This window comes from Dermacentor albipictus, chromosome 2 (genome assembly GCF_038994185.2).
Source record: "Dermacentor albipictus isolate Rhodes 1998 colony chromosome 2, USDA_Dalb.pri_finalv2, whole genome shotgun sequence".
NCBI classification, from domain to species: Eukaryota; Metazoa; Arthropoda; class Arachnida; order Ixodida; family Ixodidae; genus Dermacentor; species Dermacentor albipictus.
The window spans coordinates 194,003,378-194,017,693 of NC_091822.1; the positions used below are offsets into that span (position 1 = coordinate 194,003,378).

At 47.7% G+C, this 14,316-nt stretch overlaps 1 protein-coding gene across 1 annotated transcript in view; it reads right to left on the minus strand.

The window, feature by feature from the left end:
• Positions 1-7,864: 7,864 nt before the first annotated feature.
• LOC135898520 (uncharacterized) overlaps positions 7,865-14,316 on the minus strand; it is a 61,061-nt gene continuing 54,609 nt past the window's right edge. Inside the window, exons 14-16 of the mRNA XM_065427493.1 lie at positions 13,100-13,433; positions 9,146-9,299; positions 7,865-8,562 (exon numbers count right to left, since the gene is read on the minus strand). Of these exons, the coding sequence (XP_065283565.1) occupies positions 8,227-8,562; positions 9,146-9,299; positions 13,100-13,433 (824 nt within the window). The 3' untranslated portion in view covers positions 7,865-8,226. The remainder of the gene's footprint in view (positions 8,563-9,145; positions 9,300-13,099; positions 13,434-14,316) is intronic.

Below are 14,316 nucleotides of genomic sequence, written 5' to 3' on the forward strand. Positions count from 1 at the left end.
TTACAGCCGGCTGTCATGTCGGTTTTGTTAGTTCGCGTGATCTTCGTGTCATCGCATGCTTGCAACTAACTTCACACAGATGGTTCCTGTTGGCAGGTAGTTAATGTAATAAAAGGGCGTAGTTGAAATTATTGATTACCAAGTTATTCGCGAAATTCTGCTGGACAAGAATCTGTTACTCCGGTCCCTGATGTGGCACGAGCTATAATATGAACTTTTATCCAAAGAAGTTTGGTGTATGTACACCCGTGAGCAAAAGTATACGGACCAGAAGTTGCGTGATAAAACCGATTTGTTTCTTCTGCCTGTGAATGCAACTGGAAATTGAGGACTGCAGTCCAAACTTAGCATTGTGAACTTTTTAGTGTACTCTTTAATTCCTGTTTACACTCGTAAATTACTAAGAAATTCAACTTTTTCGGAGACCCTGTGGTCCGTATAATCTTGCTCACGGGTCTTGAAGCGTTATATGTAGTAGAAGGCATTGAAATTATGTCGTTATTTCACGACATTAAACGTGCGCTAATGCTATTTTTCTTCGTTAGTTTTTTCTGCTCTCTCTCTCTCTCTCTCTCTCTCTCTCTCTCTCTCTCTCTCTCTCTCTCTCTCTATTTTTCTTTTCTTTGTAACGGATAAAGAATTGGATGAGCACTGAGTTTGACGCCGGCAGTCGAAATATGCAACGACATCGGGATGTAAACACATATTTTGACTCGATAACCACAGTCGTTTCGTCCCAGACAGGTCAGTTTCCGACACGTGGCAACGACTCACTCGATATATGTTCAACGTTTTCATCCTCGAAAGATCAATTCGTGTACCTGCAACTTCGACCGTGGCCGGAAATCGATGAAGCGCGTCAGCGCCATTCCCGTCACGCCACTCCTCGCTCCGCTTCGAAGGCACATGGTGTTGTGACATCCAGCAAAGCAAGTTGCAGCTCAGCAACGCGGATGGCCTTCGTGCCTCTGTTTTTTACTTTTCGATGGGTGTCGAATGCTCTCTCTTTCAGACTCCGACTTCAAAGTGTGCTTCACATAGCAACAAATGGAGCATGTATATAACTCACGCAAGATCGGGTAAGCGCGAAAGATTCTTGTAGAGAGCTGATGTATCCGCGCCCTTAATATATATATCTACAGGTGACCTGGCTCAGTCAACCCCGATTCCGACTTTCCGCCGGCAGCTGTCAGGTGCATTGCTGGCCCGCTTGCTTTATTTGAAGCAGTGATGGAGCCGGTTCACTAGCAGTTCGCGTTTCTTCATTGAGCTACGTCAAATGCGTGTAAGACGAGGTACACGGGATTAACAGCGTGTAAATGAACAGCCGTCGAAAGTCTGTGTCGGTGTTACGTTTATACTGGCATCACTGTTACGCCCTCCGGTAGTTCGGAAACACCTACCAACCGCTGTTGTGTAGTCATAAATGCCGCTAATTGCTTTCGCGCTATTCGACATCTACGCACCAGGATATTCGTCGATACACCTTGGTTCGCTGCCAAAACCATATACGTTGCTGACGTATTCAGGTCGATATACCTAATTAACTCGGCTTGACAGGCAACCAAAAAATAATAATAAAGAATTTGGGACTTAAAATAAAGTACATAATTATGAATGAGAGGAAGAAAAAAAACTGAAGGCTGAACGAAGAGACATGTCAGCGTTATAAAATGAAAGCACAAGATACCCTCGCGTAACGTAAGCGTGTTGTGTTGTGTGTTGCGTGTTCGCTGCCTTCGTTTGGTGTTGATGCGTTCAGCAATGGATGCGCAGCCGAATTCATACAATGTAAGGAGACGTGACGGCTACTGTCGTGTCTCGTACTCAGCCCAATGTTTACGCGGTGAACAAGAGAAAAACGGCGGCTGCCGCTGGCGGCTGGCGACGCGATGTTCTTCTATTCTCGGCCCGTGACTCGCCCCATCTATAACGAGCGGTGATCATGTTGGCGGGCAATAACGGATATGAGCAGCGATAAAAATGACTCAACGCTTACAGTTAATGGCGTCCACTTATACCATGTCGTACTCATGAAGCTGCATCGCATAATGACACCCCCGCCAGCACGCATACAGATGCAGTCTTAATGTGGTATGGCTGCTGACACAGTCATGCTTGGTGACCTCTACGTTAGATGCTCGTATACAGTCGAGGGTGGTATGCGAACACTGGTGGTCATACGATTCTTAAAAGACCATTGAGACCAACATCGCAATTTTCGAATGGCGAAAATAAACAGCAAATGAAAATTTTATATGACGCGCATGAATTTTCACACAATTATGTAGTCAAAGATGCCATAGAGCACAAGCTTATAGACTAAACTTGAGACCTTCACTTATTACGACAACTTACTGAACTGACTGCTACAACTGGAGCACGCTATGTGGCAGCGGCACAGGTAAATGGCCCTCCAAGTTCCATTGGGCACTACTTTCAATGGCGATAGATGCTGGCTTTAGGGAAGGGATTCCTGGCAATATTCCGCTCTGACGAGACCGTCCATATCCACTGCCAGTGTCAAATCACATGGCTATAGCTTACGCAGTGAAACTCCCGTTTGTAGGTCTCTCACATACACCGAAATACTTGTCGCCAAGAATTAATTCTTTAAAAACGGAGAAAAGGGGCGATCAGTTTATGTTGATTGGTGTGATTCGTGCGTTAATTATGTGCCTTATTCTTTTTTTCGCGTTGCACAAGTAGCTTCAATTAAGTTTAATTAGACACATTGGCATAGGCAGGGGGTGGTTATACGGGATCGAAATCCCGCCGTAATTTTCTGACGGACCCCCCCTCCCCCTTCCCCCTTTCCCACAGAACAGAAAATTTCAGGAAGTGTGCTCCGAAAGAACGACGTGGATGAAAGGGAAAGCTGGAATATGAAAGCAAGGCGAGGGCTAGTGGCGGTCCGAAGGGGACGGGTGTCTAGGGAGCGATCCCCTCTCGCAGGCACACAACATTGCGGCCCCGCTCATGGCTCGCCTCTACCTCATTCCGGATCGTGTTAACCATAACTGCTAAGGTGGGATCTGCGCTAAAGAATCCACACACATATAAAGATGGGACGTGCGCGCGCGCGCCTGGAGCTTGGAGGCACTGTTGCTCCCCACCAGGCTTTCGTGTCGTCGAAGAGCTTCTCATTTCTGGCGCTTCACCAAATCGTCGACCAGCCTGTGCGGAAGGAAAGCATTCCGAAAATATTGCGAATTTCTTGCCTTGGAAACGCATAATAAGCACCTCTCCCTCTTTTTTTTCTTCCTATTCTTTCCTTATTTCTGACTTTCATTATGTTATTAAACTTGAGAAGAGCTTGCTGTTAGGCTAGTTTGTACACGTTGTTACGAATGAAAGCATACCAAAAAACGGGCCAAGAAAGAAATACCTACAGAACGCTGATTTGCGTACGTCAAAACATATCAAGAACGGGGGTGCTGGGCAAGGGAAGCTAAGAAACCACCACAACAAACAGGTTGGAATGCAGGTAGGTGAATGCCTCGAAGTAAACGCAGAAATAGAAATATAGGAATGTTAGGGGCCGCCGCGCCGTTCAACAACCCGGTGACAGTTGAAAGGGAAAATAATTTTGAGAAGGGGAGTGGGGTGATGGGTACGACGAGGGGAGGAGGCGGGGACGCGCATAAAAGGCGTCAAGAACGAAGTTGGTGGATATATATATATATATATATATATATATATATATATATATATATATATATATATATATATATATATATATATGTATATATGGACACAGTGAGAGCGACTCGTCGCAGCGCGATCCCTCAACGCCAAACGGCCGCCGCCAGTTGCGTGGCTGAGGCTCACCTACCCCGCCGTAACATGTGCTGCTTGCTGCGTAGAACCCATCCTAACTACACGTCTCCGCTATTACCGAATAGGTGGGTGTCAGGAGACACGACACTAATCTCTCGGAGCTACTGGCCCTTATTTTACTGCGAACTACGGATGCCGTAATTTTCACAAAGTCTAAACAAGAAGCAGCCGTGCTTCGGTCTGTCAGCCTCATCGATTTCCGAGGGTGATCAAATAACAATATAAGTCGTGCGATGACTACAATACCATGATCGTCAGTTACTTCCAAACATCTCTTCAAATAAGTAGGACAGCAGGTCACCGAAAGTGAGCGAAACTTGCATCATATGATACTATCGAAGTTCTGGTGCAAAGCTTCGATCCTGTGTTACAGCGAAGCTGTATACTGATGCGTCCGTCCGTCTCTCGCCTGTACGCCGAAAACTGCTCCAGTCCAACCCGAAAATGCGCAAAAAGAAAGAGAGAGAGACGAGCGATTGGCTACGCCAATAGTGACGACTTTGCTCTCCTTGGCACCCGAGCGCGCGTGCAGCAGTTTCTCTCCAACTCCGAGATGGGTAGTCCATGCGTCATACGTACTCCTGGGGAGCAGGCAGCGTTCGATCAGCAACGCCGCGAGCAGAACCGGGAACGAGCTCGTCTACGCCGTGCCATTGCTGCAGCCCGGACACAAGAACAGGCTCGTGTAGTCGAGCGCAAGCAGCAACTGCGCACCGAGGATCCCACAGTCTACCAAGCCGTCGTTTAATGAACCGTCGGGACTAAGCCAGTGATAAACGCCGGGGCCGCACGTTTCAGCTTCGCTGGTTAACCATCAGTATGTAAAGCTTGGGCAGTGACTTTTTTTTTAATCTAGAATAATATAGCGTGCGCACAACGCCGAAAGCCCGATTGAGTGATAAGCGACTTGAAAAAATAGCGCCCGCCCTCTTCCGTGCGTAGTAGTTGCGTACCACCCACTAGAAGACCTGATAGTGCGCTGTCTTGCTTTTGTTTGGCCTGTTAGATATGGAGCTGTTTCCTGCGCCTACTTCGAGTTCCCCAAACCACTTCGAATCGCAGTATGCCACATTCCTGAGGCAGGACACTTGCAAACAAGTTCGTACGCCGCCGGTAGAGCTATTCAATGCTTGAGTTTTCCAGAAAGCGAGGGGATAGCACGGCATTGTTGGAAGTAAAGTGAGTGCCAAACCAAGACGGCGGTTATGCGCCGTGACAGCCAGACGAGCCGGGAAGGCCCAAGCGTACCCCTTCTTCATCGCCTTTGAAGAAGACATTTGCTACCGCTGCGCGGCCGTAGCACCGGGAGCAGGTGGGCCCTCGGACAATGGAGCATGAGCACCCCCCCATTCTCCGCCTTGGAAGAAGCGCATTGCAAGTCTGCGAGGCAAGACCGCAGAGAGCCGCCGGGTGTGACAACGCGATACGGGCGCCAACCATTGGCTGAAAATGGCGTCATCTGAGCGGACTTTCCCATTGGTCGAACATGACGCGACTTCCAGTCCTCGAAGGGTTTAAAGGCTAAACCCCATTAGCGCGATTTTGTGCGCGACAGCGACGAGCGACGGGTTCGCGCGACGGATCGGGCCGTCGCTTGAACAGATCGCTCGGTCTTGTCGCGCGATCGCTCGGTTTTGCAAATCTAGAATTCGTCGCTCGTCGCCCGGAAGTGCTATGAGCGACTAGCCAATAGCGCGAAGCCGGAACTAGATGTACATAACTCCAGTACTTCCGATTGTCGCACGGAACGCGCAAACGATTGAATTTTTATACGTGCAAGGATAAGAACCTACTGCAAGACTTTCAGAAATATTTTATGCTGCTTTTTACAGTAAAATACATCAACTTAAGTTAATAAAGCACGCGTCACGCTAGTTTCGGCGCCTATATTGCTGCCCTCATACCGACAACACTGGGGAGACGTCGCTCGAAGTCGTCGCTCGCATGGGGTGCAACTTGCAGGCGACGAGCGAACGCGACAGCCATCTCCATCGCGTCGCTTGTCGCTGTCGCGTGCAAGATCGCTTGCATGGGGTTTATACTTAAAAGAAGCATTCCAGAGCGACCAGAGCATTTCCCTGATTCCCTGATTCACCTCTCTCGAACTTCTTGCCGCGGGCCGCAGCGTCCGAGTTGCTGCCGGCTCGTAATGACTGTACAAATGTTACTTGACCCTCACCTCTCTGTATATAATGTAAAATAAATCCTCCCAAGTTTGTTTTTCATCCCGAAGTCCGTCCTCAACCCCTACAGGCCCCGTTTTTAGCGCTTTTTGTTTTTCCAAGTCATGTACCAGATAGGTCATCGACATAAATTCATTATATAAATGCAGCAATTTAAAAACTAAATTTTAGTTGTTTTTTTAATATATCATTTTTTAATGTAGCATGATGGTAATGGTAATGACATGACCGATAAGAGCGGCCAAAGCAGTCTAGACTTGGGTGCGCCTTACTTTCTTTCTTCCTTTTTTTTCTTTTTTTTTCGACGAAACCAGAAATCGCGCTATTTCTTTAATACCACGTGACAACGCATCGGCCGCCAGTGATAGCAGTGGTCTGAAACGCAAAACTTGTTATCTAGAACGTTGGACACCTTAGGCGCGTTCACAGCTAGAGATTCTTATTTGATAAGGTCATACCTGCTCGCCGATCGCTGCTGCTGGCGCGCCGGAGAAAGAGCGCAGCCGCTGGTTCCATAGTGTGCTAAGCTATGCCCATATTTGAAGAGGTTTGCGTTTGAGAGCGCTGGAATCCCTGGCGCGCGGACGGCGTTGTCACGTGACTTTTTGCAGAAAAGCTGTTAAGGGCTAATTTCCCCACTATCGTGTCCACGTGTAGAAAAAAAGCTATCATCAGCATTGGCTTCAGCGTCGTCTTCTCCCACAGCTGGCTCGTTGGCACCCCTCGGCGCTACTGCGAGTACGCGCTCGTGCCTCTGCTCCCGCGTTCGTCGTCGCCATTAATTAAGACAATGACGTAACCAATATTTGAGAAATACCTAAATGAACAGTCGAGATTAACCAAGTGATAAACGCTCGGGCCGCATGTTTCGGCTCCGCTGGTTAACCATCTGTACGGAGTGCTTGGGCTAACTGTTTTTTTTTAAGAAAAAAGGACCCCACAATACCTAGGGATAAAAATAAGTAAGTAATTAATTGAGTTGTTACCTGCGCAATTAATGGTGATTGTAATGTTGCGTGATCGGAACGCAGTGATAGCCGAAGCAGCGGACTGAAACACGCACAGCTGCGCAATAAATGAAAACTCTTGATCGTGGATTTTTAGCTTAACCGTTCACCGTTTTCATCATTTCAGTTTGTCTGTCCCAACACTAGCTAAGGCTGTTTCTAAATGCAGGAGCCCTAAAAGATCAGCACAAAGTGGCGTATTTGCACCATTAAAACAACGAGTTGGCACCTTTACCCAAAAATGAAAGAAAAAATCACCGCCCAAGCACTCCGTACAGATGGTGATCCAGCAAATCTGTAACGTGCGGCCCCGGTGTTTAGCACTGGGTTAATCCCGACGGTTCACTAAAAGACGGCTTGGTAGGCTGCCGGATCCCCGGCACGCAGTTGCTGCTTGCGCTCGACTGCACGAGCCTGTTCTTGTGGCCGCGCTTCAGCATCGGCGCGGCGTAGACGAGCTGATGCTGATCGAATGGTGCCTGCTCCTCAGGAGTACGTATGGCACGTGGCCTACCCATTTCGCAGCCGGAAAGAAACTGCTGCGCGCGCGCTCGGGTGCGAAGGAGGGCAATTTCGTTTCTGCTGGCGTAGCCAATTGCGTGTCTCTTTCTCTCTTTTCTTTTTCGCGCATGCGCATAGGGTTGGGCCGGAGCAGTTTTCGGCGTACAGGCGACAGGCGGACGGATGAATCGGCTAGCCATATACAGCTTCGCTGAAGAATACGCCTATCATAACGCTGCCCCTTACTTACATACTTTAATTGCACCCTATAGGCATAGAGGAAACGAGCACGTGTTACATATGCATGCGAAACAGGTACCGGAAAGCTCTTCATCAGTTCTTTTGCTTTATTTTAGCTCTTTGCGTACGCGACGCGATTTCTTCCTGTTGACAACGTTGCACCGTGATTACAACGGTACATTCTTTATCTGTGGAAGTATGTTTCTCCACAAACTACACTTACAGAATACCACACGAAGGTTAGCTTTCTTTCTCATGGCTTGAATGTCTAGTGGTCAAAATAATGCACGAGAGAAAAAACATCGAATCTTTTTGGTAGCTTAGCTCCAAATTAGTTCAAGGCCCCTGTTTTGCTTTACCATTGAGGGGGAGAACATCTCGTATTATGCGTGTACAATTACGGCGTCTTCGTTCGGGACCCCGGCAGCGTGAGGAAGACAGCGGGCCTCGCCGAGTCAAGAGGGGCCGCCGTTTCTGGGCTGTCCCTCGGTGGCGTTGAAGAGCAGCGGGTAGAGCAGCTGGTTGCCGCTGTCGGTCGTGTAAAGGGTTGCGTCGCCCGGATTGTACGTGAGGAACGTGGTGTTGCCGAAAGGGTTGCTGAAGTTGAGCCGGGGCGCGTCCGTCAGAAGAGCGTCGGCGTACAGGTCGTAGGCGAGGCCGACCTCGGTGCTGTGCTCGCTCAGGCTGTTCACCGCGTACAGCACGCCGCACACGATGAACAGGTGCGCCACCTGCCGGTGGTCGATGGTCAGGTTCCAGATGTACTCCGGCCTCAGGCTATCTTCGTGTACCTGCGGTCGAGCGAGAAGGGCAGAGACCTGTTCGTTTGACGTAGTTCAATCGCGTGTTTAAGGTTGAGTAATTGAATCTGTGCGCTAAGGAATACAAAGAAAAAAATACGCGAGCTGATGATACGTCGCTGTAATGGCTGAGATGAGCGAGGTATCAGGCGCGCAGGACTGGTAAGCGGTATAGCTCTTCAGAAAAAAAGTGAACGAGTAGGGAAACGGTAACGTTTGCCAGAGAATCAGATTAACAAAATAAGTGTTTGAAGGGTAGCGCGAAAACGTACACAGGACGAAAGGAAAACCCGGAGCGACACCAAACTAATCGCTAGGTCCTGCAGCCTTCTGTCTTTCTTTCGCCCTGTGTAGCTCTTCGCGCTCTACGCTTAAAGTATGGTCAGTACCAACGTGTGCAGCTTACTATTCTGCATAATAAAGGTAATAAATGTTCGCAGAGATATTAAATGTGAGGTTCACGCAAGGCGGGTGTACTTTGAGATTATCAGTCAAGACCTTCTTCATTAGGCGAACGCAACTTTTCAGACGATGGAGGTGAGGATTGTATTATGGGAGAACGCACTCGGTGTACCTTGAGTATCATCGTGTTGTTGGACCTGCGGCTGGAATAGCTCAGCCACAGGCCGTTCTCGTCGGCCAAGATGTTCACGTAGTTCTTCTGCGCCGCGTACAGGTAGCTGCCGTTGCGGAACACGGCATCGTCCAGCTTCAGGCTAGCGGTCACTCTGAAAGTGTGTCATATCCATTAGGCAATGCCTTGAGATGAATGTCAGATCAGTCGTGATTAAATGCGCAATTTCTTTAAAAGGGAGTGTGACCACCCGGAGATTAATGTATCATCAGAAGGCAAGGAACACCGGAAGGGTTCAGCAAGTTGCTCGTATACTGACGCCGCAGAGAGAGCACTTGTGTCGCAGTATCGGCGAGTTGGTTCAGGAGAGCCCTTTAGCGATCGTGCTATATGTAGCGCCTCGCCATGAAGGACGAACGTAAGGACACCTTTACTTGTGTGTGGCTGCGCATGGTGGAGTGCAACATAGGAGAGAGAGAGAGAGAGAGAGAGAGAGAGAGAGAGAGAGAGAGAGGGGGGGGGGAAGGGAGGGAGGGAGGGATGTTAACTAGTCAAGAGTCTGGTTTGCTAACCTACATTGGGGGAAGGGAGAAGGGGAAGAGGGAGAAGGGACAACGTAGGAAGTTTCAAAAGAACACTTCGAATTGAAAGGTTTACGTGTACATGAAGGAGTATGCACTAAAAGAGTAACCAACAGCCAATGTGAACGATTAAGCATTCATGTGGGCTTGACCCAGGTCAGACAAAAAGCAATTAACTCTATGTCATCCCCAATTAGACATGCTTAATTTTTAGCACTTTCAGAAAACAGAGGCAGACGTTTTAAATATAGACAGGTAATGAAACTGACGCGATTTCCTGAACCACTTTCCTCTCCGTAAAGCACAGTCTTCTGATTAAGTCAATTGCTTCAAGTGCTCGTTTATCAATCCCTTTCTTGAACTTTTAGCAATAGCTTCCTTTTTTTAGATGGTACCCTTCTCATTCCTTGAATAACAAAGCGCCTGATTGCCTCTTAAAGTCGATGTCTTTTTTTTTTCTAAAACCGCGCTTTTTTATACAAGCTCCTGTGTTCGCATACGACCGAGCTACCGACGCTGTGGTTCGCTGTTGTGCTCGTCTTTAAAATAAGTCGGTGTTCTTTTAGCAATAGCTTTGCAAGCCTCTAATTTTGTGTGCGCCAAAACGCGTGCTTTACTGAAGCCTGTGGGTGAAGAAGTGGTTGTCGTCCTCCTGCTGTCACGCACACGCTCGCTTCGCGCCCACATCTTCTCGCCCTACGCAAACACGTTAATTCATCTCGTAGTGCTCTGCAGAACCCCAGCCAATGTTGGATAGCACGCTAGCGGCAAAATTCCCACAGCGCGCAGGACATGCTTTTTTTCCCTCGTACCATGGCGTAAGATGCATTGCTTTAAGGCACTGTTTTCGCCATATTTCGCTGTTTCGTGGAGAATGCAGACGACGTGAAATTGGCTGACCTCGTTCTCCCTGCCCTCGCGCTTAGTCATTTGATCGATAACAGTGCCAAAAGTCGTTAGCAGCATGGTCACTGCCCTTGACGTCGGGGCGGAGCCCCATTTTTCAAGCAACGTATACACTGGCACTGTTTTTTGGAGGGTTAGCTTTCATTAGGAACCTCAGAACGATGTAGAGATGCACACATTAACTGCCGTCGTCACGCTCGACCTTCACCAAATTTCTGCTAGTTTGAGGGACGCAACGTTAATTAAACGACAATGCAGCCTACGCGCGAACAACAGACCAGAGCATGCAACACAGGCAACTGTGTTGCATGCGTGTACCGCTCTACTGCGGTCGTCCTTGGTGTGCTGCTCAAGTTGATGGTAGACTCCGTAGGTTTGCTTTTCGCCCTACATTAGGTTGTTCGACGACCAACTTCTGGGAACGCGAAACTTTCGTACTATGGTTTCATGCACCGATGACGCAGGAAGCCTCAAGATCAACGCTGCTGCCATAATGTATTTCAGCTTGTTCCACAGCCCTCTGTCGTGTTTTGTTATACCTCAAGTGACCTATATATGATTGGCAACAACATTGTAAAACGTACTATGCAACTCAAGTAGCTATACACATACCTAACCGCGAATCTTTCTTTGTCCTCACATATTACTTCCATCTGTGCTAACTCATCAAGATCATTAGGTTATCTACGCTGTAACCTACATAATTCTCTCTCCACTGTGCGTAAACTGGCTTATCCCGCTTTAATTAGTCCTCAACTTGAGTCCTTGGGTTCAGATTGGTCCCCGTATCAACAATATCTTATGAACACTTAGAAGCCATTTAGAACAGAGCCATTCAGTTCATTTCTCATAAATGCAGACACCTATCCAACATAATACAAATTAAACAAGACGTTCACTTGGTCCATTAATTAATTGCTGTGACATCGCTATCCCTATTCCACAAATTCATTCACACCAGTATAACATCCTTTGTACACCTTAATATCGCGTGTAGAACTTCACGCAGACTTCGTAACAACTTCAGATTGGCAAGTGTGTACGGCGACAATGACACATTTCTTTTATCGGCTCTTCTGCGAGCTATACGTTTGTGGAATGACCTTCCAGATAGTCTTGTATCAAAGTGAGATCGCGCAATGTTTTGCGATAACCTTAAACGATATCTATGCTCCAAAATCTGTTGTTTTGCGTTTGTCACTTTCTCCATTGCCCGTGCCTATAGTTATGTTGCAGATACGCGCGTCGTGTTTCCTTTCTTTTTTACGTGAAAGCAATCTTTTGCCAATTGTATCTATATTAAGTAGCACAGTTGCCGTTGAGGGAAATTTGCTTTTTCGATCGTTGTTGCGTTTTTATTTTATTACAGCGATAGCTCTACTACTCCAGGTGCAAACCCAGAAAACACCTGGTTCCGTAAATCTGACCTTCAAGCTCAGCCAAGGTCAAACTGGCTGTGCGTCTTCTGGTTAATCCCATCTCGTGCGCCATCGAGGGTCTGACACCCGCAACGCTACTGACACGCTCTCGTCACGCCAGCCTCCCGACACGCGCCTTCAGTGCAACGCTAAACCATGCTATCACTGTCAATGCTTCGCCTTCGGGTAAAACTGTCAATTTTCTTATATTCTTTATTTTGAATGCAATTCGTATTTCCATGTTCTTCTGGCGTATTTCTTTCTATTTTTGGGTTCATTGGCATCTTTCCACACTAGTCGATGTTTTACTTTGTTAAGGTGTTAACGCATTTTGATCTTTATGTATGTATTTACTGTGCTGCCCCCCTTACATGACTTCCTCAGATTACAATGCTAACACCAACGCCGTTCTTTCAACTACTAAATAGTTGGCCATTTGTCTCAATAGTAAGCTTTCAAACTTTTGTAATGGTTAATAATATCATTGTTACCAAGCGCCTACTCTCTGCGACCAACTTTACCGAATCAGGATGCACCCCACGCAGTGGCCTCAAAAATATTCTGGTTCCAAAGGTGCGCAATGTGCATGGCAAACGAATAATCACAAGTGTTAGCGTAGTCCAGTGAAACGCTCTACCCACATAAGTAAAAAAAGCAGCTGGTTTTCCGGCATCATTAAAACTGTGTTTTCATTATCTTCCTCCCTCTGTTTAATATTACACTTAGCGCGTGCTCTTTCTGTAAATGTTCAATTGTAAATTTTCAATTAGTATACCGTCTGCATTGTGAAGATTTTTTGTATTGTATGTTTTTCTATATGAATATTCTCCGTCTTTTGTAATGTCATCTTATAGCCGGCACGAAGGCTACGGACGCGAACAGAAACACAGACACGAGCAAACGTCAACCGAAAATTTGGCGTTTGTTCCTGCCTGTGTCTTTGTTCGTGCCCGTGGTACTCGCGCCGGCCACACCATCGCATTTGAGAACCAACTCGCGGCCAGCGACACGTCCTGCGTGACGCGGCTAGCGGCGCCGTGTGCACGCACTTGAGCGGATCCCCGCTGCCTCGCCCCACCAGGGGCATTTTGACCACGTAGTTTGTGTCGTTCTGGTGGTAGTAAAGCGACCCGTTGTACAGCAGCTGCCCGTTGCCGTGGAACGGAGTCGGAAGCCGCAGCTTTCGGTAACCGGTACCGGACTGGAAGGCCGCCTTGGAGGGGAACTCGAGCAGCGACAGGCCGTCCTGCTCGTTGGCCACGTAGAAGGTGTTCGGGTCGAACGGCGTGCTCTCCCGCATCCAGTTGCTGAAGTGGGCGCCCGGCTTGCGGTTCAGCACGGGCTTGCCGATGCGCTCGATCACGCGGCGCGTCACCAGGCACTCTGTTCATTGCGAAAGAATACATGTGCCCGGACCGGTTCGTTAAAAACGCCTACGGCTATAGCCTAGTTCTGCACAACGTCTCCTCGGTTCTCATATTATGTTTAGTTTACAGAGACTAAATGAGAGAAACGTATTAGGTGAGGCAGGCACGTTAACCAACAAATGCCCAGTTGTTTGTCCTGCTCCGGAGAAGAACGTATATAGATTGAAAAAATAGGGAGGAGAGCGATAGAGAGATAAGGAAATTGCAGAGAAGTGAAGGGCTTGATGCACGTACAAACGTGAAGTGGCGCGCAACACAATTTGTCACATCCTGTCTGGTAGTTGAGTCGTCTAGAGCCTTCAGAGTCAGCATTGAATGTATCTGTCATGACCAGGCTCGTAAAACGCTCTGTTCTTACAGCGTAAGGTGCACGCAAATCCGACGACACTCGAAGATGAGATGCGCAATTTTCGCAGCGACAGGTTTCGCTGGCAGTGGGAGTTACTGATCGACTTTAATGAGTAACTAGAGATGTTTTCCTAGAGACCGCCTGGCAAGCAACATCAGTTGTTGGCTGCGAATTATGATAATTAGAGACCGCATTATAGGCAAAGGTCTAGTTATTCCAGCGCTGTGACTTTTTACTGTATGAGCACAAATTTTCAGTCAAGGAGTGGTTTATTACTGATTTTATATTGCCTACAAATACCTATTTCTGTCGTTTGTGCCTATACGTATATGCCTATTTTGCATTTAGGATGTGGAAATTCTTTTTTGGGCTGCTTTCTGTTTCAAAAATACATTCGGTTACTTTTTCCCACAAGATCTGGCAGAACTGGCTGATGCTGTTTCTGCTGATGCTGATGCTGATGCTTATTTGCTTATCAAGCAAATAAGCG